This window comes from Neodiprion pinetum, chromosome 6 (genome assembly GCF_021155775.2).
Source record: "Neodiprion pinetum isolate iyNeoPine1 chromosome 6, iyNeoPine1.2, whole genome shotgun sequence".
NCBI lineage: Eukaryota > Metazoa > Arthropoda > Insecta > Hymenoptera > Diprionidae > Neodiprion > Neodiprion pinetum.
In genome coordinates this window covers 6794766-6818614 of record NC_060237.1, presented here as the reverse complement: position 1 = coordinate 6818614, position 23849 = coordinate 6794766, and the positions used below count along the sequence as shown (strand labels likewise).

At 35.6% G+C, this 23849-nt stretch overlaps 4 protein-coding genes and 1 long non-coding RNA gene across 13 annotated transcripts in view; 3 read left to right on the top strand and 2 right to left on the bottom strand.

The window, feature by feature from the left end:
- The window catches only part of LOC124221497 (uncharacterized), a 9007-nt gene extending 5098 nt beyond the window's left edge, over positions 1 to 3909 (top strand). Inside the window, exons 6-11 of one of the 2 annotated variants that reach the window (XM_046631584.1) lie at positions 84 to 329; positions 411 to 527; positions 896 to 1068; positions 1130 to 1321; positions 1412 to 1675; positions 1757 to 3909. In XM_046631584.1, coding sequence (XP_046487540.1) covers positions 84 to 329; positions 411 to 527; positions 896 to 1068; positions 1130 to 1321; positions 1412 to 1675; positions 1757 to 2140 — 1376 coding nt within the window. In that variant the 3' untranslated portion in view covers positions 2141 to 3909. Of the gene's footprint in view, positions 1 to 83; positions 330 to 410; positions 528 to 838; positions 1069 to 1129; positions 1322 to 1411; positions 1676 to 1756 lie in introns of both variants that reach the window. The other variant, XM_046631583.2, reaches the window with a different exon arrangement.
- LOC124221501 (hsc70-interacting protein) overlaps positions 1 to 5971 on the bottom strand; it is a 16382-nt gene extending 10411 nt beyond the window's left edge. For 2 of the 3 annotated variants that reach the window (XR_006883833.2, XM_046631591.2), the window contains exons 1-3: positions 5765 to 5903; positions 5017 to 5302; positions 4520 to 4932 (exon numbers count right to left, since the gene is read on the bottom strand). Coding sequence is in view for 2 of the 3 variants with exons in the window: in XM_046631591.2 (XP_046487547.1) it covers positions 4520 to 4932; positions 5017 to 5290 (687 nt within the window). In the remaining variant the exon portion in view is untranslated. Of the gene's footprint in view, positions 1 to 4519; positions 4933 to 5016; positions 5303 to 5764 lie in introns of all 3 variants that reach the window. The other variant, XM_046631592.2, reaches the window with a different exon arrangement.
- On the top strand, positions 5942 to 6901 carry Dim1 (thioredoxin-like protein Dim1). Its single transcript, XM_046631595.2, has 3 exons — positions 5942 to 6154; positions 6284 to 6420; positions 6509 to 6901. Exons 1-3 carry the CDS (start codon positions 6077 to 6079, stop codon positions 6720 to 6722), a joined length of 429 nt encoding a protein of 142 aa, XP_046487551.1. The 5' UTR covers positions 5942 to 6076; the 3' UTR covers positions 6723 to 6901.
- On the bottom strand, positions 6021 to 23849 carry LOC124221493 (Protein tyrosine phosphatase 52F). 6 transcript variants are annotated; one of them, XM_046631566.2, is made up of 26 exons: positions 22410 to 23849; positions 21519 to 21852; positions 16644 to 16966; positions 16234 to 16521; positions 15870 to 16151; positions 15341 to 15619; positions 14939 to 15217; positions 14451 to 14711; positions 14034 to 14366; positions 13592 to 13909; positions 13163 to 13501; positions 12783 to 13073; positions 12492 to 12698; positions 11572 to 11677; positions 10167 to 10393; positions 9963 to 10039; positions 9739 to 9873; positions 9541 to 9663; positions 9261 to 9409; positions 9041 to 9176; positions 8832 to 8898; positions 8628 to 8726; positions 7945 to 8049; positions 7798 to 7860; positions 6261 to 7702; positions 6021 to 6175 (listed from the first exon to the last, which is right to left on the bottom strand). In XM_046631566.2, the coding sequence occupies exons 3-25, from the start codon at positions 16945 to 16947 to the stop codon at positions 7578 to 7580; spliced, it is 4593 nt and encodes a 1530-aa protein (XP_046487522.1). In that variant the 5' UTR covers positions 16948 to 16966; positions 21519 to 21852; positions 22410 to 23849; the 3' UTR covers positions 6021 to 6175; positions 6261 to 7577. The 6 variants fall into 6 exon arrangements, with proteins under 6 accessions (XP_046487522.1, XP_046487525.1, XP_046487527.1 ...); XM_046631569.2 differs by having other exon boundaries at positions 22758 to 23849; XM_046631571.2 differs by lacking the exon at positions 22410 to 23849 and having other exon boundaries at positions 6261 to 7698; positions 21519 to 21846.
- LOC124221505 (uncharacterized) lies at positions 12742 to 14569 on the top strand. The gene is made up of 3 exons (XR_006883834.2): positions 12742 to 14053; positions 14172 to 14354; positions 14429 to 14569. It is a non-coding gene; the product is annotated as an uncharacterized lncRNA (long non-coding RNA).

Sequence of the window (23849 nt, the reverse complement as noted above, 5' to 3'; positions counted from 1 at the left end):
ACGGCAATAAACGATAGAAAGGCAGTCGTAATTTTACCACTAACGATTTGTATATATATATTTTTAAAATTTTTTTTGGACAGAGGAGGGAGCCGGATCCACTCCGGAAGAAGATCTCATTCAAGAAATTGAAGTGCCGGAGAACCTGAGGCCACGTGACCATATCAACCAGCTACTAAAACTGGATGAAGAAAACGAAGAAAAGGAAAGAGCTATTCAAAAGGCCGCCGATATTGTCCTCCGTGATTTGAAGCGTCTTTACGACACCGCCATCAAACCCCTGGAAACTCTCTACAAGTACAGAGATCTCAGTAACCGACATTTCGGAGGTGAATATCGAAACTTTTGTACAAAATCTACATCATTCTTGGTGCCCGGTTATTTTTGACAAGGCTGCGCTCCCTCGACAGACCCTGAGATCTTCTCGAAGCCACTAGTTCTGTTTATGGGACCATGGAGTGGGGGAAAATCGTCAATCATCAACTACCTACTCGACAACGAATACAAACCAACTTCTTTAAGAACGGGTACGTAATAAACTTCAGGGAAATAACACTCGTAGACTGAGTTATCAAGTTCGCATTAATGTACTTGAAAATCTAACACATTCTGTAAGTCAAGTGATAACCAATTCGTTTCTCTAGCACTGTGACAAATAACCTTTTTCCATTAGTAGACCCCGGTCATTCCTCACTGTGGACATACAGATATTGCGTGAATGCTAACAGACACACGAAACCGGGTAAAAAGATATTTAGTAACTAACAATTGTAAGTGGCGAAAAAGTTGCAGCATGCTATTGCATGGTGGGTAGCATGAGAATACAAAAAGTGTTCAGGTATTTCGCAAGAGTGTATCGAAGAGCCTTGCAAACCGCTAAATGGGACTGACACAGGAGCTGAGCCGTCACCCGCCTACTTCAACATCCTAATGCACGGAGATGAGGAGGAAATTCTCGACGGTACTCAGTTGGCGGCAGACTGGACATTTTCTGGACTCCAAAAATTCGGACAAGGAATGCTGGATCGTCTGCGGGGAATTCGTCTCAACAACAAACTACTGGAAAAGGTTCGTTAAGTAGAATAAATAAAGAAGATTTCGCCTTTCTAAAAATCTTTCCATAAACCAGGTAAACATCGTCGAGATACCTGGAATCTTGGAAATTCGCAAACAAGTCCAGAGGCTCTTCCCGTTCAATGACGCCTGTCAATGGTTCATCGATAGAGCCGATATAATCTTCCTGGTCTACGATCCTGCTAAACTGGACGTCGGACCCGAGACAGAAGCAATTCTCGATCAACTGAAAGGACGAGAGTATCAAGTACGTAATAGTCCGCTCAGAGGGGAAGACATATTCACTTTGAGAATGGGATATGCATGGTAGGAGTACTGTACCGTTTTCCAATTTCAGACAAGAATCATTTTGAACAAGGCTGATCAAGTGAAGCCGGAGGAACTCATGAGGGTACAAGGTGCACTGATATGGAATATTTCACCACTGATGTCAAGTGCCGAACCCCCGATAATGTATTCGACGTCACTCTGGTCATTGCCTTACGAGGCTGGTGCACCTACAAGACTGTTGTACGCACAGGAGCGCGCCTTTCTTCGCGATCTACGTTCAGCGGTTGACAAAAGAGTTGAACACAAAATAGCTAGCGCCAGAAGATTTGCCGTACGTATACCGAATTCGTTGGGGTATGAAAATTACGCGCACCGAAATTTGTTTTCAGATATAAATTGTTCAATATTTCAGGTACGGGTGCGAAATCACGCGAAAATGGTGGACTGCTACCTAACGACTTACTACAATCACAAGACCTTCTTTGGTAACAAGAAGGACATAAGTGACAAGATAATAGAAAATCCCCAAGACTACCACATCTACGAAGGTCTTAGCACCTTGACAAATATCTCGCGCTATGATTTGCCCGATCCCGACGTTTACAAAGATTTCTTCCGCCTGAATGCGCTGTACGATTTTCAACAGCTGAGCACCACGTGTACGTACTTCCGGGGATGCCCAATAAATAGGCTGGACGTAGCGATAGCCTACGATTTACCAGAACTTGTAGGAAAGTACAAGAAATCGGTAGAGGTCGCTTTACACGAGAGTGAGACGATTCCTCCGTCGAGTTGAGCCTGAGAGTACGGAACGAGGTGAAATGCTGGATACCAAAGAAAATGAGGAACGAAGTAGTATGAATTTCACCATCTCTTGATCGAATGTAATCAACCATTGAAAATAATAAATACAAATATCAATGTACAGTGTCGATCTATTGTTACATATATCAAAGTTACTTCGTGAGATTGAAATACACGGATAAAAGAAACAACATTTGCCAAGATGTGATCCAAGACTGTTCATAGGCGAGGATAAACACCACGGAGATGAAACGGACATACACAATCCGGAGTGAGGTATGAGGTGCCAAACTAAAGAGAAGAACAGCCTTGGAGTTTAAACAATTTTTGCTGATATCCAGCAAAGCTTGCCTGTAAGTACTTCTCAGATCGAGATATACCCATGATATCAGATTACGGGTGCTTTGATTTCCCATGAAATGAATGGGCAAGGTGGGAGACTAAGAGGAATGGCATCCATGACTAGGTGCACAAAGCTCGGTACGGGGCATCAAGAGATAACCAAGGAATTGAACAAAGAATAAAAATAAAAATTTAATAACGAAGTACATCGCAGGTTCTATCTATGCTTTGCTGCGGGCAGCTGGCATAAAAAAAAATTATTTCACTTATTCGTTGTTAACGAAAGTGCAAGAAATTGAAATAATCATAGAATGTGATGCCAAGTAATCACGTCCAAAGCGCATTGAAACTCAAAACAAATCTTCGTAAAAGGGTGCCCATTCTGTCGATAAAATTAAAATGCATTTACGGTCAATGTAGTCGATTGAATGTTTGTTGACAATATATTAAAAAAAAAAAAAAAATTTCAATTGGTAACCAAAGAGCGTGGGATCGACGTTGAGTTATACAGTGCCTATCATACCTTGACGCCTGCGTGTCCGCCGCATTGTTTTGCGCACAAAGAGATATACGTACGCGTTATGTGCACCAGCTGACACAGACTGTTATTGAAAAAAAAAAAGAAAAAATTTTTTGAAGATTGTAACGTGTAACGTTATAGTGAAAAATATCCTTACATCTTGATCCACTGCCTAGCGGCAGAAAACTACGTTTATAATTAATTATAAAGATGAAAAATACTTCCATTGTAAGAAAAAAAAAACCTTGTATTCAAGGTTTCCGTCGCTTAAAAAATTATATATACATATATATAAATATATATAAACATAAGTCGTAAATGCAGATTGTGTTCGTATATAAGAAGCTAAAAAAAATTACCGAATCCGTTTTCACCTGTGTTTTATGTTATCTATTTCGCATTACCGTGATGGTCTAAACAGAAATGAGCCTTGCGGTAGACATACTTTTGCTCAAAATGAAGTATTTTAATCATTTACTGCCATCGGTAACAAAGATCTGTATCATTAACGGAACTTTGATGAAAGGCGCTAAAGTAATATAAAATATTTCATTAGTGTAGCAGTCCTGAACTATACCATACCTCATGTACAATAGAAAAAAAAATTTCGAGTAAATTTGTGTCTTTGTCTAAAATGCTTTAATGGAGTTGAATCTCCTGAGCACAGATTGTTGATATTTTGTTTAGTATGCCAATTAAGTTACCAAGTTGTTATAATTTTATTATTACTATTAATTAATTATGCAATAAAATGCCTATGTAATTACGTTGCAGGATACCTAATGTTACAAGCAATGTATTATTAACTAAGCTACACATAAGTAAGACTACTTTACCAGATTAGTAGTTGGATTATAATTTAGGGAATTGTATTTTTAAATAAGAATGTGTGCTGTGAGCGCTACTTGTGTACATATGCAACCCTCTACTTTCCTTTTAAACTGGCATAAGCGTATTTCATTTTATGCAGTTACATCGCCCTCAATCGAAGCATTTAATTTTCTAATTATGAGCTATACTCAAAATTCATAAGTTCGAGAACTTAATCGCGTTACCAGCATTTCCAAGATCTCCAACTGCCATTTTATTACCCTGACAGTTTACCGCTGCCAAGACAGGTAAATATGACTGGATTATATCTATCTGTTTTCCACAAATCACCTGCATACTCAAGCTTATGCGATATATCATTCACTCGCACGTGGGTAAAAAGTAGCAGAAAATCAGATTCAATAGATTGGCACATTGTGTATACATTGAAATACAATTCGCTTGTTTTTCAAATACGCGACATAAAAATATCACCAGTAAACATTGGCCGAAAGGATATATTTCTCATTTGTCCTATTTTTTGTTACGCTTTGAGGGATAAATATTCACCGGTACTTTAATCATTGTTACAAACTTTGGACACAAAGCTTAAAAAGTTGAGTGATGCTATTCCTAATGTCAAATCACAGTGAGCCTGAAAAGTTGTAAAAGTGAAATGTTAAAGTAGTTATTACTTACATTAGGAGTAACTTCTCGCAGCCATTCATCAGCTTGTTCATCAAAATCGATTTTGCAAGCTAGACGAAGGTCGTTGGCAGCCTCCTCCCATTTTCCAAGTAATCTGTAAGCACGTCCCCTGAACTTGTGCGCGGCAGCACTATCTGGATTTATTTCAAGAGCACGATCACAATCGCGGATACAAGCATTGGGTTTGTTGAGCATCAAGTACAGTTGCCCACGCTTTGCATACAGCAAAGAAGCTTGAGGGTTCAGTACAATAGCCTCTGTGTACAAAGACAGCGCCTTTTCATAGTTATTTTCGACAAAAGCGGACACTGCTTCGGAACGCTTTGCCTGAGATTCGGCCACTTCTTCCTCAGTTGGCTGAAGAGTAGGATTACCCATTTTCTGTGGGGCGTCTGTATCCGGTTCTAAAAATTAGATTTATTCGTTTGAAAATAACAAAACGGCTTCACAAGCTCAATAAATTAGAAAAAGAAATGACCAAATCTCACCGATGACACCAGTCGTATCAAGTTCGATATCACTTTCATCAGATTCCGGAGCTGGCTCAGGCTCAGGAATATTCGACTGGGCGGGTTGAGGTTTAAATTTCGGATACCCCGAGGTGTTGCTGCTTTTGGTATCTGGGACACTACCTCCGAAATGTTCGATGAAAGTTTTGACAAACGCGAGGTCCGGGAGGTGCAGGATCGAAGGGTTATCAATGCACAAATCGGTGAACACTTTCAATTGAGCTAGATGCTCTTTACTGACAGGAGCAGCCATTTCGATATCTTTCTGGATAAGAAAATTTGTGAGTTAGAATCTGTAAGCTAACAATGTTGATGAGATTTTTCAACGATTTATATTGTCGTTTAACAGATCATTCATAATTGACATGTTTACCGAATAGTGTGTACAGCGAATCTAGAAAATTCCAATTGAAAAACCTTGACACATACGTATGCACGAATATTTGGTACCTATAAAAATCATTGTCCGAATGAACTAGGTGTCAAAATTACAAATGATCATCAATTTAGCACAGAGAAATGAATATTCAAAATAATCAAATATCGTCATAATATCACCAGGTCAACCGGTCTAACCGGCGTTGATAACAAACAGTCGTGACTCGTAAAAAATGCGGTCGTAACAAGATTCGTAAGCCCGTATAAAAATTACAGCGTGAATGTAGACTGTTGAATCTCAAAAATACATTAATATTTTACAATTACGTGATTAAGCGTCGTTTATTACCTTGTTCACGGTGCGATGCGCAGTACTTATTTTACTTCAATCACAACAAAATGTGCGAAAAAAAAACGTCAGCAACTCACCTTCTTGAAGGCAGTGGAAGGTTGGTGGCTATCGAATGCTACACCGGCACATTTGAGAACGCAAACGCAGTTATCGTTGCAAGTTAACGCCGCTAGGGTCGCTAGTGCTTTGATGTGCTATATGTGTGCCACTGTAATTTGACGTTTCTGTACGTGTAAATATTTATTTTTCCCAGTTGTACGCAAATTGGGATTTAATTAATTACAAGAATAAATCAAACACCTTATAAAAATGTCGTATATGCTGGGTCACCTTCACAATGGGTGGCAAGTGGATCAGGCAATTTTATCAGAAGAGGACCGAGTGGTCGTAAGTTCACGTCATCATAACCTAAAAATTCAGTCGTACAAAATCGTATGTTAATTACACATAACTAAGTTTAGTTGCTCACTTTTTTTTTACATTTAATACGAACCGTCCTACTTCGATTTCTTTCAGGTGATCAGATTTGGCCACGATTGGGATCCAATGTGTATGAAAATGGATGAAGTCCTCTACAATATTGCAGAAAAAGTAAAAAACTTTGCAGTCATTTATCTAGTTGATATAACAGAGGTCCCAGACTTTAATAAAATGTAAGTAGAACACTCTGCTGCTATAATATGTTCTTCAGTACTTCGCAAAGCTTCAGAATAATAACCACAGAATTTTTCTGAACTGTAGGTATGAGTTGTACGATCCATGCACGGTCATGTTTTTCTTCAGAAACAAGCATATAATGATTGATTTAGGCACTGGAAACAATAATAAAATCAATTGGACTTTAGAAGACAAACAGGAAATGATTGATATCATTGAAACAGTTTATCGGGGCGCTAGAAAAGGCAGAGGTTTGGTTGTTTCGCCAAAAGATTATTCAACAAAGTATCGTTATTAATTACATTATGCAGCAAAAAGATTTGAATATATGTTTCGAATATATGATGTTGTTTTACATTAAAACATAAATTAATCATCATTAGTTGTATACAGCTTAGGTATTATTTAACAGTTACAGAATGATGATGAATTTGTACCGTCACATGTAAATAAACTGAAATTTTTCATTTAAATTTATTTCTGGATCTGTCTTTATACCGCTTTTATGCCGTTTTTATACCAATTTAACGAAACTTAGCAGATACCTGGTAAAAATAGTTTAGCTCTATTCAAATCTTTTGTAATTATTTAATAAAAATATTAAACATCAGTTCCAAATATAGATTATCTTAATGTTAAACTATGTACAATATATTGATGCAATACATTTTCCACATCTTATCTACAAAGGCCACTGTTATTTCCATCATCTTATTCAGTACGTCCAATAACGGAGTATAAAATTGTTAAAATTTTCATCTTTGGTACATTATTTGTGTATTATCACACTTGAATGATGGCACATCCTCAGTTGTAAGGACATAACAAAAAGTAACCAAGATTACCAATAAATAATAAAAATAACCATCGAAGCAATAAAACGCGACATAGCAACTTATGTTCCAATGTCCAGTTAGTTGTTTCAATTATGAGTATAAGTATAGTTAGAAACAAGATGGCAGTAAGAATTTCTTCATGAATTCAAATAATAAATACTCTCGAATGTAATTTGAAATGTGAAATGCAATGTACTGAATTTGTACAACATTCAGCTTTAACAATGGGTACCGAAAGATACAATACTGATTTAATACTTAAATCCAACTTGTAAGTAAACCCATACGTTTATCGTAATACACAGATCTCAAAAAGACTAGTCCATTCTCAGACCTAAAGGTCTTGCAAACTCTAGCAATACGTTCCTGTCCATACTGCCTCTGCTTGATATGGTATCTGGTGCTGGCTCAAAGATGGGATACTCATGGCTTCCATATCTGACTATGAAAAAAATTTGTCAACATTGTTTTATGAAAATTGTCCTGATACAAATTTTTTCCTTAGCTTAGGAATATTATTGAATTATTGATGCATACCTATCTCCATGCTAGGTGATGCTTGAGTATTGATTGCGCTAGTTGATTTGGAATACCTCAACCCTGGAAGTTGATTGGCAACGTATGTCAGAAAATACTCCAAATATATTTTTATATAAAATGCTATAATAAGAAATATTGTATTACCAGTGCTCAGAGTGCTTAGCTGAGTACTATAAATTGGTCGATGAGCTGCGAACTCGTAAATCTGCTCCATAGAATCCATGGATGATGAAGGACTGATCTTTTTTACTGTAAAAACGAAAAATTTATCATTCAGACTAATTACCTGTTAGTAAATTAGAATTAAACTACTCTACTATAGTCAGCTATAATAAAAGGAAAACGAAAATTAATGGAACGTGTAAGCGTTTAATGATAGTCTTCCGAATTTTGAATGAAGCTAGAACGATTTGAAACTCCAAAACTGGCAAGATGTGAGGTTTGCATACACTACATAGCAATACTGCTCTACAGGGCTTTTAAGGTTGTCTTATTCATTTAGCAAATACAAAACCATTACAACATTAAGACCATATAAACATTGGTATGTCCAAGCTGATTCAACTCGTGCTAGCTAAAACTGAATCAAGATGACAAATTCCTCAAAAAATGCTATAAGCGTAATAAAAACAAATTATAGCGAAAGGCAAATATGAAAACGTGTTCGGATAGATCATCGGTATACCTCAGCAGCTTTAAATTGTTGATTACTTTCAGTCGAAAGAAGTATATCTGATAATATTCTCATCATACATATTAAATATAAGATATAAATTATTATGCTTAGCAAGGTTTATGGATGTTTGCGTGAGGCGACATCTACATACAAGTTTCGATGCTGTTGACAAGATTCGTATTTGAGTCTGTAATTGGTTTTTTTTTCTTTGTGAGGTTCTCATATATCGGTTCAATAGGTGGCGGCTTAGCTGAAAGACAGGCAAAAGCATGAAAATTGTAACATACATACTAATTCAAACTACTGGTATTTGAATACATATGGACGTTCATAATTCATTTTCTCTTTTACTCACCGAGCCGTGCTGGGTACGGATTATTTAAAGTTTGTCTGGTGCAATTGTAGATGTAAGCATATTGACTCTGGGAAAAAAATTACGGCATGATTATTTTCATGATTTGTTATCCAATTTTCTTGCAATCCACTATCATGCTTTACAACCTATTTCAACAATTATTGAAGACTTCTAAACTACTGGTCTGTAACTAAATCTCAATATCTCACCTCTGTTTGAACCATATTTATCCTATCTTTTCGCAAATTAAAAACTGTTCCGAATACGTCAAGCTTCTTGCTATCCCTTATTTGCTGTAACAGTATGTCTATAGCCATTAGGGTCCCGGTTCTACCTACTCCAGCACTGAAAGAACCAGAAGTTTGGTACACATGTTGGATAAAGATTACGGAATAGTGATTCAAGTAATAGAATATGAGGTAAGCATACCTGCAGTGAATCACAGCCACGCTTTTGCTTTCATTAATATGCCTTCGAACTATCTGACAAAACTGAATCATTGAATGAAAATCATCTGGGATACCGTGATCAGACCATTCTTTAAAATGCAAATGCATTAGCGTTCTCCTATCATTTCCCTGAAATCGGATAAATCAAGTTTCATAGGATTTTACATTATTGAGGAAACTTTTTGCATACCATCAAATATATCCAATCTTCAGAACAATATTTAAGAAATCAGTAGATGTTCAAGTATAATTATCCTCACCTTTTGCAAAACGATATTCCGTTGCGTGTAAAAAACAAAATCAAGTTGCGTGCTACACCTTATAGTTATATCTTCATATTCAAAGTGTTCCCTCATGTTTGGATAATATTGATGACACTTTTCCTGAAAAAGAAAATAGTACCTTTCAAATATATCATTATGTTGGTAAATCTAATCGTACTCCATCATTCAACTTACTTTGCCTTTTTCCACTAGCTGTGTTACCATAACTATAACTTTCACGTTATATTGAAATATCATTCTCCAGAAATCATAAGTTGTTTCTTCCTTAGGACCTTGACTGGCAATGTATTCTACAGCTCCACTGTACCCCTGAAATATTGTATTTCAGATTGCAATTATAACGGAATATGTATAAAAATATAATAATGTATATGTGTAATTGATTCGTTTCAACTAACATGTATGAACGACGCGTTTATGTAGTCTGTGTTTGGGTCATTGTCAATAATCTCCAATTTGACTCTTGAAAAATCGTCTGAAATACACAATATGTCCAGTAAGTGCTACACTTGAAAAATAAATGTGTTATAATTATCTGAATACAAAATTCATAATTACAATTGGTTTAGTTTATTATACATTACACATATATTGAAACTCACATGGCAAAATGTCCGTGTATCGATTTTTTTTCCTATTAGCTTGCAGGCTTGCAACATTTGTTGACATTTGTAAGTCAACACTTAGAGTCTGTAGCAGCTGAAATTCGTTACTTAATTTTCCTGGATTTACACTCAGATCTTGACAGTGAATTTCAAATTTCTTTCTTGAAAATGGGTCAGGCACAGGAGACGTTTGTCCAATGGGATTCAAGGGATTTCTTATTAGTCTGAAAGATAAAAATCAAAGTGTAGAGTAATGGATAAATCAAAATTACACATTCATATAGTTATTTCACAGGTCAATGCTTCCTTACTCATCATTTTGAACACAAAATGTAAAGCAACGATATTATAAGTAGTACCTTGAAACAATGTCAGATTTAAATTAGGTGGCTAAAAAATAACCCTGCGGTGTCGTTTGTGCACAAAAGCAACGATCTGACAGATTTAATTAATATATTGTCATGTCGGTGAAATAGGCCTAAATTTATTTATTTAGAAAATACACACAGAGATGATTTGGTGTTACTTTAAAGAAATTAAGTTGCAAGTTGTCTGTGCTATTTAAGTCTTGTGCTTGGTTTTTGTTTACAACACATATTTCACCTTCGTCGAACATATTTAAAAATATCCATGATTATGAACAATTGTTTTAGTTTAGTTCAACACTTTATGGTTTGAGATATCACCAACGGTGAATCTTTACAATCAGAATCATGTTGCTATTGTATATTCGTTGCTCAGTATAATACTGTCGCAGATTTACGAAATTGAATGACCTTGCTGAATTCAACTTACACAACAAACTACTGAGAGTCACAGAAGTAATATTGATTAATTTCTGAAAATATATACCTCGAGTTTGATATGCATACGTACATAGAAGTATACATGTTGCTCGTACACTAGTGTAAGAACAAGGTAAAACTTTAAATTCAAGTTAGTGTAATGTATATCTATAAGTATCTTGCTCGCAAGGCTACCAAGTACTGTAGTACTTAAAAACTGTAAAATTTCATCGATATATTTGAATTACAACTGATAGAAACTTTGGTAAAAAAATTTCCATGTAAAACTATTGAAAAATGCTATGAAAAATTAGTTGTTAGTCGACTACTATACCATGTAAAATTTAAGAAAATGTACAACCACGTAAACTGGCATGTCAATAATACTTTCACTCGAAAAGCTACGCAAATCTGACCTTCAACCGAAATCTAATCAACATTATTTTGTATACTTTTGCAACTAAACGTAATATGACCATGTCATGCAGAATTTTACATGGAGTAGTAGTCCACTAACCACTAATTTTGAATAGCACTTTTCGACATTTTCACAATAGAAATCTTCCCACCCGGAAAAGATTCACGAGGAAGAAACAATTACCAAATCGATTACTTACGCTTGCCAACTGCCTTTCCGCATAAGTAACATCATCAGAAATATTATTCCAAAAAACAATATTCCAGACACCACCCCAATCACCAAGCCCAAGTTAAATTCAGCTTCTAAAGTTACAAAAGAAAAACAAATAACAAGAGGAATTAGTAGAGTGATGAGTTTTACTAAGAGTACGTCTAGATATTCGAATGTTAACGTTACTAATCTCAGTAAAGGTTTTTGTTAGTATGCATAATTCAGCCATAAGTACATATTGAAGCTGGGTTCTGTTTTTTCAATTCACAGCTGAACAGCGCTACTAATCCACATTTGTTTAACATGTTCAATAGGAAGTTTCACAGTTAAAATTTTTTTTTCAGAGACATTTCGGATCATTACAGAGAAATGCTACTGTTGATGGATCGTAAAAAAAATTTATTTTTATCTGTATAATATTATTTCTTTTATATTTTACACAGAAATGCATTATGGCACATTTGCGACCCTTCTATATCAGCATTTCTCTGCGATGGACTTTATAGAATCTGTTTAGGCTATAATGCATTTTTTTGTAAAATATAATAGAGATAATATGTGTTTAAGGCGTGCTAATATCGATTTTTCACTTTCTTAAAAAATCGTTTTTGCACACTCTATAACTGGTACTATAGTGCTGTGCAGTCTTTTAAAAGCTTCATTTCGGACCAAAAGCAAGCACTTTTTGCATACGCCCATAGGAAAATAAAAAAAAATTTTCAATGTGAAACACCCTAATATACAAATATGAACAGCTATCAATTTGACCTGAATTTTGACGTTCCTAAAATCAAGATGACACACCCTCTATACTAATTTTAAACATCTGTACACTGAAGTGGTATTGTGCAGTGTCTACAACGTTATAAAAATAACTATCATCTTTAAGTGTAATAACTGTGTTACTCGTTATGACGATGATGGTTTCAGAATCTTGATATCCTCCATTGGTGAATGCACGCATACGGACTTCATACTGTAAATCGGATTGAAGTGGTCCATTGCAGTATGACGCCTCACGATTTGAGTTAGATGTTAATTTGGGGCATGTGAGGTTTCCACCGAGCATAAATTTGATTGCTTTAATTTTCCCCGACTCCACAATATTATCTGCTGTTGAATAAATTTAAACCAACGAGTAAGATCACATGAGAAAACTTAAGCTACAAATTGTTTGAGCTCTGTGAAAGCGCTTACTTGAAGCAGGGTGCCATCTGACTGGGGTCGCTTGATAACTAACAACAGGATTGTAAGGCATAGCTTCTTGCCACAGAGTCGCATTTGGCCATTCACCACTACGTACATCCAATCTGCGACTAATTTGAGTACTTTGACCAATCTCTGATACCATTATAGCATAATACTGGATTTCGCCATTTGTGTTTTCAAACAAAGGCAATAATACCCAGGCCGTACTCAAACTTCTCTGAGCTTTGTACGGGTCAATTTTTATTTGTTTCATGTACCAACTGCTTGGCAAAGGTGGAACTGATATGAAAACAGATTCACGGTTATAATGGAAACAGAAATAATTCAATATAAATGTATGAAATACAGTTAATTATCAGGAAACTTACTCCCAGCAGGATAAATCACACTGTAGTTAGTCAAGGGTCCTATTTCAGAAACTCCCTTGACTTTGGTGGAGATTTGAAAAATATAACTGTACTCTGCTCGCAGCTGCCCAAAATTCATTGTAAACTTCGTATCTGCGTCGACGATTTCCGAAACATTATAGGTACGGTTAAATTCTTGGTCATCGTATCCGTCCCTCGTTCCGCTTACATATACATTAAAGAATTCTATTTCTCCGTTTAATGAGCAAGGCAGTTGCCAGCTAAGAAATGTATCTAACACATCAATGTTGCTCGCATTTGTTTTATTTGAATATTCAACATTATTAACAGCACCAGGAACTGAAATAGTTGATTAATTTATCATTATTCCAAAAGCGAGGAATTACATAGCTGATAATAATGATATTAATAATCGTATCGCTTACTTACCTCCTGCAAGAGTTTGAAAACTGATATAATTGCTGTAATTCCCCCAACCAGCGTTAGTTCTTGCTTTGATACTTGCAGAATAATTTGAATAAGGTACAGCCTCTAAGTAAGCGTATGCAAGAGTTGTTCCGTTAATATCCGAAATAGTTTTTGACGAGTCGTTGTAAATACAGAAACTAGGCTGAAGAAATAGTCGCTGCAATCCCAAAATTATCTCATATTCAATTAAATTTCCTGGAAGATAGTTAGGACTTTCCCAAACCAAATTAAATGTAGAACTTGTCAAATTAAGTGCTTCTAAACTAGGTGCAGATGGAACTGTGAAAAGAAAAGTGCATATTAGCATCGAGTAGGAGTAAAAGCTGATAGTTGCAACAACAGCGAGTGTACATTTTGATGGTTGCAAAAATGTAGAAACATAAAAATGGATAACGATGCTTACCATCTTCAGAAGTTTTCACAGTAACGTTCTCTCCATTTACGCTTTGCCCAGCAGAGTTGACAGTCACTCCGTAGCATTCATAGTATGTGAAGGGACTGAGATTATAAAGTGTTACATTAATCGTCACATTGGTTCCAGAACTAAAAGTCGAAATGTCATCTGTAGAAAATCCGTTGACCAACTCGTAGCCGCGTCCTTCACTTATTGTATAATTACAATAAGTTAGGACGGAAGTAAGACCACATTCGTTGTTGTCCCTGTCAATGTGCCAGCCGACTGAAATTGTGCTTTTAGTTACCCAGGGTACAATATCTTGCACTGGTGGGTCATCGACTGAAACAAAATTTGAACTTCAAGTTACCTACCATTTCGATAAATTACCACCTCAAGTGAAGTTTTCTTTTCAGCCCAACTCACCGCTTTCTTCAGTAGTGCCTTCAATAGTACCAGACTCTCCCTCGTCACTCGTCCATACAGGGGTGATTTGGATGACGTATGATTTGCAGGCAATTAAATCAGATAGTGTAATATTCGTGTCTGTAATGGAATGTGTTGTCCCATTTAATATCATTACTTGATAATGGTTTACACACGTCGGTGCAGTTGATGGTGGTTCCCAAGAAACGTACAAGGAATATTGACCAGGCGTTACTGTCATTGACGTCGGTATTCCAGGTGCTATAGTGAAAGGAAAGGACAATGTTCAATTAACGTAAATTTGATCTAGATAATAGAAAAATGTTGAAAAATTTCAATTACATCGTACTGTGAGTTAAGAGACAAAAATTTCAGGTTTTCTATACGAGCATCATACTTTTTCTTGTTCAACTTTCAACACAGAATAAAGAAATGTATTACTGAGATACTGTCTTACTATTATTATCAAGCAGATAAATTATACCTACTGACATATGAGGTTGTAGCAGTTGTATTGGCTGTATGAGATGAACCAACAAATCCGATGGCGTTGACGGTAAATGTGTAGGTCAGACATGGATCAAGACTGGTAGCGTTATAGAATACATCACGAGTACGGTTTTCGGTACAATTGTTATCGTTACAAATACTGATATTGTAATTTAGAATACAGGTTGGATTTAAACTGGGTTCGGACCAAGTTAAATACACCGAGTACCCAGTTAGATTCTGGGATGGTGCAGCCAGGCCACTCACTTCGCCTGGAGCTGTGAATCAAAATAAACATACCTAGGTGTAATTATAGACTAGAATGTTAAGTATTTCTAAGGTCCAGTCCAAAATTTGTATAATTACTTGGTGCTAATTATCAAGACATAAATCATGCATACCGAGATACGTGGTTCGTGCCGTTTCTGTCGCTGATTCTGATGAATGGTTAGATCCAACTGCACTGACGTTAAACGTGTAACTCCGGCATGGGCTGAGACTAGTTGCGTTGTAGAATAAACTCGTGGTTACGTCTTCTGTACAATTGTTTTCGTAACACGTATCAACTTTGTAGTATAAAACACAAGTTGGATTTAAAGATGGTTCTGACCATGTTAAATATATCGAGGACTCAGTGATGTTCTGCGTTAGTACAGTCAAATTCCTCACCGCGCCTGGAGCTGTAAATCAAAACAAGAAATTGTCAAATCAAACAGTACGATTACTAACTGCCTCAGATACTGTAAATATAATGGTAAAAGTTTGTCATATATCAAAGAGTTCGGGAGTTTTTTGATTAATTCATATTACTAAGCGTCTCTTTATTTGTTAACAGTATATTCACAAGATTCTTTTGAAAAACTGTTGGTAAAGTAATAGAGAAATTATGAATAGTGGTATCTGTAAGTAATACTCTGTATTTCAACTTACTGGAAGCTGATGTTTCGCCGTTAATACGAGAAGCAGTTCCGTAGTTATCGTTTGTACTGATAGGAGTTACTTGTACGGTATACATCGTGCAAGCTGATAAGTTGCTAAACGTATAGAACGTTACTTCGCTCGAGGCATTTGCTAAATTTTCGACAAAATCACCCTCTGCTGTTACGTTGACGAGGTAATACTTCAAGCAAGACAGATTGTCCGGAGGATCCCACGTAACGTTCAGCCCATACTCAAGTGGTTCGACATCCAAATTATTCACCTGCGGTATTTCTGTAATAATTGTCATTTGAAAAAAATTTAATAAACACGACTCTCTCACTCCATATTTAATACCCATTAATTACACACTTACGCGATTCGGTGGTGTTGCCTGTAACAGTTATTGCGTTACTGACATTTCCATTTTCTCCAACTACCACTACGCTGATTACGTATGATGTACACGATGTTAGATTTGAGATGATGTACTCTGAGGCAGGTGAATATACGGTATCATAATCGAAATCGTCACTAGATTCTGAATTCCATGTTATGTTATACAGTTGTATACACTCTTCGCTGGATACCACAGATGACCAACTCAAAGTAAGGCTACTATACGTGCTCGATACTGTTAAGTTTTGTACAGAGTTTGGCGTGTCTGAAACAATAAGATTCGTAAAATATTGTATAAATGGAGTCGATATTTGTAAGCCATTACAGCTGTATAACGTTGTTTCAAGATCTCTAATGTTATAAATGTAAAATGGGGTGATTGTAAACCTGTACAATTGACTTCAGAGCTCGTTCCATTTGTCAAAGTAGTCGAGTTATCGGTAGTATCGTCAATCAATCGAGTTTCCGAATTTTTAGTAGTGCTAAAATAGTCAACTGTTGTATCTGGTTCCAAGTTCACAGTTGGTGACACCGACGAATACTCGGATTCATAATCGTTCGATGAAATTGTATTTTCAGAAAATTCTGCGTCATTCTGAGGAGTCTCTGCTACAGTTTTTCCTCCATTTTCGAAAGAATATAAGAGGTAAAACGTGCAGAGGACAAATTTGATATTTTTTCTTGGTATCATCTTCGGACGCAGTTAAAACCTGCAAAGACAATGATTGACAATAAAACATCCGTGTTGAACTATATTAGAAAATAACTAAAAGATATTCGAAACGATTCAAAAATCATAGAGATCATTTTACTATTTCTACAACCAGGAAATCCCATAATATTTGATAAATAATAAAGTTGATAAAAATAATTGAATGACTTTACAAGGTATTCCAAATGGAAAAAAGGACCGCTTGTGTTATTCTCTCCTCTTACTCCCCCCTCAAACGTAATAAATTTGTTATAACAGCTCTATATTCATTGACAATTGGATGTATCTTAAAAATGTACAATCCGAGCATGTCGATGAATATTTGGATATGTATAAATATAGGTGTATCAATAGTAAACTGAGCCCGGAAGCATAATAGGAGTGCATGTGAACCAATTGTTTGCATCAAGTGTCTTGGATGATGATACTAATTATCGTCAACTGCACATTTCGACATTCATCCCGAGCATTTGCGGTGCACAAGAAATTAAAATTTAAGTGAATCTATTTAACGAATTACGACACAATTAAGATGAAAGAAACGCTGCAGAAGTTTTCGGTAAAACTTAATAATATACAATGTTGAGTCGAGGCAACGGGATATCCTCCGATTGATAAATTTCTAATGGTTTCGATTGAACGCATGCACGGTATCCACCAAGGTATTATTTTCCAAACGGTAGTAGCAGTTTTATCAGATAAAGCGATTAAAAGTATATCATTATCCCATGAGTAATGGGATATTTATTACGCCATTTCAGTAATGATTCGGCTTCTGCAGGATATTTTAGTATTTTGCCCATGACGAGTATGTGTCGCAATACTGCACAAGACCGGTAAGCACAACTTTATTTTTTTTAAATATGTTCCTACGTGATACAAGTGGAGAAAAATTTTAACAACCGTATACTAAAAGTATGTGTTCAATTTTTTTTTTTTTTTTTCTTCAACCTAATTCGGTTACAGAGGTCTCTGTTATCAGCTCTTTCCTCATAGTCCACCGTAACAATTATGATAGTTAAGATAAATAAATAATTGAATACAGAACACAGGGGAACTTATTCAATGCTTGAGCGAATCGATTGCACTGTCAATTCACAAAACATACCTTTGTGTTAACTCTAAATTGAAAATTATGTGAATTTAGAAGCGAATAGAATCCATGGTAAAAGTCAACAGATATATTATATTGTGTACAGGTATAATACATCAGGTATAATGGGGAGAAATAAAAATCTCGTTAAAAAAAATGAATTTTCTTTAAGCGTTTGATAAGAAGTGAATAATTATTTCAATCCAAAAATGATGAATCAACCTGAGATACCAATTTGCAGTATAATTCTGATGGCGAGTAGAACTTTTCAAGTATAATATCGATTATATCTCGAAGAACTTCGCGCCAAAAAATTATCGAGAAGGTTCAAACACCAGCTCCAGAAATGTTGAAACATCTGTAGAAGAAATGCAATCTCTGATTAATAGTGTTAACGAGAAAAGACGTATCAATGAAAAGGCTTTGGATTTTGTACAAGCTTGGTTTTTTTTCTCGTGAGAATAAATGAATCGATTCGTAAATAAAAAAGAAACTATAGGAATATATACTCATCCGTTGTTAAAAATTTAACGTGTAAAGTGTTATAGTGGCAGTGTCGGTGCTCTGACCACATGTTAATAAATCAGTAAATGTGAAAGTCGAAAATGCGTGAACATTTTTAGCCTAATCTAATCGCGATTTTAGATAGGACATTAACAACCGCTACAGATTATTGGAGCGTTGCGTTGCTCGTCGTTATACGGCATTATTAGTATGTAACCATACGCATAGTTGTATAGATATTGTAGAAATTAATAAAGCTAGACGATTTACCTACATACAGTGTATTATTTACTGTTGTGAGAAATTATTGAATTATAGTAAAAGTTGACGAACCTGTGGTAATATTTGCTGATATATAATCTTAAAACAACTGTGTAAAACCGATCATATTTTACAGATTGAAAATAAAGCGTATTTTCATCGTAAGATTGTCTATAAACTCGACTAATATAGGACTTGGCGATATTTAAAAAATTTATTATCTTGACAACAGAATAATGATTATTTGTACTCACAAGACGTGCTTTTACTAGTTAATACACTTGACACAGAACTCCATTTTTATCGAGGAAGCGGATGAAGGCGTGTTTTTAAATTTAGCCTTTTATAACGTGTATTTCTTGTGCACTGCTCTGCAGACTCGCATCACTATACTTTTAATTTAAACCGTAATTACCGCACGGGATATGACAAAGCGCAGTAGACGTAAATATAAACTTGTCAAATTGACTTTTATCAGCAATATTCAGTGAAAGTTTTACGCGATGCTGATTTTACAAAAGATCATAGCGTTACTGCACATAGATTTATTGCATTATATTACTTCTAACCCGCACTGTCAAAGTATTCAAATAACCGCCACAATTATCGAACGAAATTTCAATATCATAGATACACAAGTACTATCAAATATAGATACAACTGTACATGCAGTTATCAATATGGGTCACAGGAAGACGCTCAACAATCAAATATTCATTAAAACATCGTCATCTTTGTTCCTCAGAATGTAAGGAAACTGTTGTTTGGTTGTATTAAAATAACGTGATTATAATTGTTCTAAAAAAAAATGGTACCAATGCTTTGGATATTCGAATTAACAAGATGAATTGCATAAGGATTGCAGTTCGACCGTTAACGATGGTCAAATTCAAGACATTTCAGGACTACAAAGCGACGTACATACATTTAATACAAAAGTAATCTCGACTTGTTAGTTTCATTGTTCATCCAGAGCATAATTCACTTTCTCATATCAGTCTCGTGACGTCAAAAACTTTGATTACCAAAATATTCACTTGAATTATCAATGTCTGCAGATAGATTTTGACATTTTTCAAACAAATTTTATGAGTTCTCCCGCAATAGAATGCCAATACGGAAATAATCATACAATGAAAACAAATGTAACAACGACTTGTCGCAAAACAAAGAATTAAGAATTCAAGAGGGAAAGTAAGTACGCGGAGAGATAGAAATTAAATATCGCGAACCGTCGATTCTCGCTGACGAATCGTCACTGACAACTTTCCGCCTCTGGGGTTTTGTTGTTATCTCCGATAAGAACGGTTCAACGTGTCTTATGTCGTCCGGTTAACGATCTACATATGGATGTATCATCGAATAACATAATACAATAACATATCCTTGCGATTATTTTTATACACGATTTCATCATCTCCAGTTAGCTGTCACTTTCATTATTTATCTCATACAGGCATTTATGTGGCAATTGTATTTTTGAAAAATTACTGCGAAAAGATTTCTCAAACAGCGGCGTTCGCATTGAATTAGAACCGCGGATATAAAACGCATTGCAATAAATCCAATCCAATCGTAATTGTAAGAAAATTTCTTATATACGCGTTACCGGCACAGTTCCAGCTGCTTCGGTGAATCAGATTTATCTTTTGTAAATTTGATTTCTACATATGACAAACCGATAACGATCGCATACCCGCGCGTATCGTTGGGTAGCGGAGGAATTGACGGTGACAAAAAAAAAAAAAAAACGCATTACCAGAGGTGTATAAAAACATGCGCAATCGGTGGTAAATCAGCGTGTTTATATATCAGACCCGATTACCTGCACAAGCGTCGTACATACATACGTACGTTAAAGTTTTCTTATCGGAATCCGACAGATATAATATACATAGGTATGATGTACAATATTTTTTGCGGCTGTTCAGAGGAATGTGTATCCATCACCTTAAATCGCTTAAATTCTATGCTTATTATGATATGATTCAAAAAAAAAAATTTTTTTTTAAATAAAAGCATAATCGTATATTATACTTTGTAAGCCTCTCTCTCTCTCTCTCTCTCTCTCTCTCTCTCTTACTCTTGAATAAGTCTGTATGAAAACATGCATCTACAATGTATTATATCTTTTTTATCTGCATCCCGGAATTGGTATTGGTTTTTGCTAACTGATATAATAAGTGTCTCCTTTGTTTTCAAGCTTTGAAAAACTCCGTTTGTGACAAACGAGTCACAATTCTATATCGGGTAACTCATTGTTGCAACGGTGACGAAGCAGTAAAATTGTAGACAGAAAACTTTAAATATACTACATACATAAGTTGGTATGCCACCTTTTTAATGAGCTCGTACGTTCTAAACACGAGACGACTCGAAGCGGCAAATAGCTTTGAATAATTGTTATTGACGCTCTTCAACGTTGTTGGAATTATTGAATCAATGCTATCTACTGTGCGACGGTTGGTTGATAACATATAAATGTATATGCAACCGTACATTTAATTAAGGGGCTTGAGATTGTTATTATCATTATTATTATTATTATGTTTTTTTTTCGTTACTTTTATGATTAATTTCCACATTCTCTCTCTCTCTCACTCACTCTCTTTCATTTTCTCATAAAAATCGTCACTGATAAAACGGTTCGTACTAATAGAATCTGGATTGAAATATTTTTTTCAACTCTTACCACGATCGCGTGTAAATTTTCGAATATGATAAATGATGCGACGGTGCAAGCTTGACGTTGACGTTCAGACTTTCTTGCAACCTGCAGTCTGTAGGTATAGGCGTCTTGATATTTGTTAGATGACTGACCTCCGCGCGTGCAATGTTACACGCGTTGCTTGTCTCTGCGGAATGTTTTTTTGTTTTTTTCCCTCTTTCGGTAACTTTAAACCCTTAGCAACGTGGCTTGAAAATGCTTGAGATAGCATTTAACTTCCAATCAAATATCCTCGTCATTTCCTTCCAAAAACATAAAATCGTATCTCGCCAATTCGATGGGTTATATGTATATTTATCTGAAATCACACGTTGACAATTTTTTAGTTAACAAACTTTTTTTTTTTTTTAATTTTCACATTCAATTATCACGTTACAATATTACCTTTCGTCTATTCCCTACCTTACCTAACAATTATTATTCAATTACCATTCAACAATCGGTTTAATCTGAGCTGATGAAAAGCAATTACAACAGTTTGATGAAACGAGTACAGAACTTCAATTGTAATAATTCCTGATTTCTGTCGAGTTTTTTTCGCGTTAAGAATAAATTCCACTTGTTTCTGATTTTATTCTTTTGTAGAATAATTTATACGTCAAAGCGTAATATTAACCGCGTAACGCTAGCCGTGTTAACATAAAGTCGCGTTGAAAAATCACTATACTTTACTCGTATCGGACCGAATTTTATTTGTTCAAAAGTGGCAAAATATTATGACTCTAACTTACTGACCCAACCCGCATCTAATTACAAATTCCTTCAGTTTCCTTAAATTCGAAATTTAAAACCACGAAAACATTTCCATTAAGAATTCCCACTGGTTTGAAACAATTATTTTTTAATTACCGGTACCTTCTCAATTACGTCGAATAAATAAATTCTCTCATTTTCAAAAGAAGTCGACACCCCGAACACCGTGGTTGGAATATCAGACTCATAATTTTAATTACCGTAAAAAAGTTGGCATAGGAAAAAAAAAAAAAAAAAAGAAAAAACAATTAAAAGCACATCATTATTCACAATTCACACTAAAGAACCACTGACGTACGATCACAGACGTAGGTGATAATTGTCAAAAAAAATATCGAGGTAAAAATAGCGAAGTAAAAACAAGCTGTCAATGCCGTACATATACAGGCACCGCGTAAAACTTAAACTGTACTAATTGTCAGACATAACAGAGTAGTAAAATTAACGGACCGCGGTGAATCGGTAAAGCAATGTTGACGGTTCTAAGCCGGAACAGCGACTGCCCGAGGTCTGAGGAACCAAAGCCATGTGCTTTGACGAAGCAGGATATCGCGAGAGACACCCTCCCACAAAGCGTTGGGATCAAAAATAGCATGTCTATGGTGATCTTCGGTGAGAATATGTATGGATGCATAGTATACACCATACACCGGGCCCTACCACCCTGCAGGGTCCGGTCCCACGACAGACAGAGACATCATCCGCTATCCCTTCGTATCCCGTGTCTCGCGTCGGGACACCTGCTTCTTTATTTATAAAGACGCGCTCGGGACCTCGGAGAGATCCTTTACCGTCGACAAAGCTTGTGATCGATGTTATTTTAGTGATTCAGATAATAAAATGTGTTTATTATATGTATATATATTTGCTTATATTTTTCGAATTACACAAAGATTAGTGCTTTTAACACGAAGAGTGAATTAAGTAAATACTTTGCTTCGTAAAATAAAAGAAAATATTCACAGCACTCTAAGGCGAACGGGATATGTTGTACTATAAACGCCCACCGTGAACCAGCATCAGGTTTTATGCAAGAGAACTTCTCGACGGTTCAAGTGCTCCTTCGCATCTGGCGACGGCATGTTGCACGTTTGTAATTATTTTTGTATCAATAGGGCGCTTAAAAAGTTCCGGGTTCAAGTTCCGGTTTAGAGAATTAATTACGTCACAAAGTTTTTATTCTAATTACAATATGACAACATATAAATTAAATCAAATCTCATAACTCGACGGGCTTCTTTTTGAAAGAATATCACTCGTACGGGCAAACTTTGACATTTTTTGAACGCAGCAAATACGTGTTTGAGAGTAAAATGTTACCCAAGTCTTTTTTTTTTAAATTCAACAGCAAAATGTCGAGACATTTACTCTAAAAAGCATATGCTACATGATGTAATATTATAATAATCATGAACTACCGAAACAAAGAGCATAATAAAAAGAAACGGCGATCAGAACTTTAAATCTCAATAAACGAGTGATGATGAATTTGTTCCACGAAAATGATATGGTCATTTCGACGCAAAATTTCCATTTAGTAAT

What these genes read in the sequence shown, in the direction of transcription:
- LOC124221493 (XM_046631566.2), bottom strand. Translation starts at nt 16,947, where the DNA reads ATGATACCAAGAAAAAATATCAAATTTGTCCTCTGCACGTTTTACCTC. An exon ending in TGTGATTTATCCTGCTGGGA is followed by an intron (nt 13,074 to 13,162) that starts GTAAGTTTCCTG and finishes TTTTCATATCAG; the next exon opens with TTCCACCTTTGCCAAGCAGT. An exon ending in GTGGCTGTGATTCACTGCAG is followed by an intron (nt 9,177 to 9,260) that starts GTATGCTTACCT and finishes TGGTTCTTTCAG; the next exon opens with TGCTGGAGTAGGTAGAACCG.
- Dim1 (XM_046631595.2), top strand. Translation starts at nt 6,077, where the DNA reads ATGTCGTATATGCTGGGTCACCTTCACAATGGGTGGCAAGTGGATCAG. An exon ending in CAGAAGAGGACCGAGTGGTC is followed by an intron (nt 6,155 to 6,283) that starts GTAAGTTCACGT and finishes GATTTCTTTCAG; the next exon opens with GTGATCAGATTTGGCCACGA. An exon ending in GTCCCAGACTTTAATAAAAT is followed by an intron (nt 6,421 to 6,508) that starts GTAAGTAGAACA and finishes TCTGAACTGTAG; the next exon opens with GTATGAGTTGTACGATCCAT.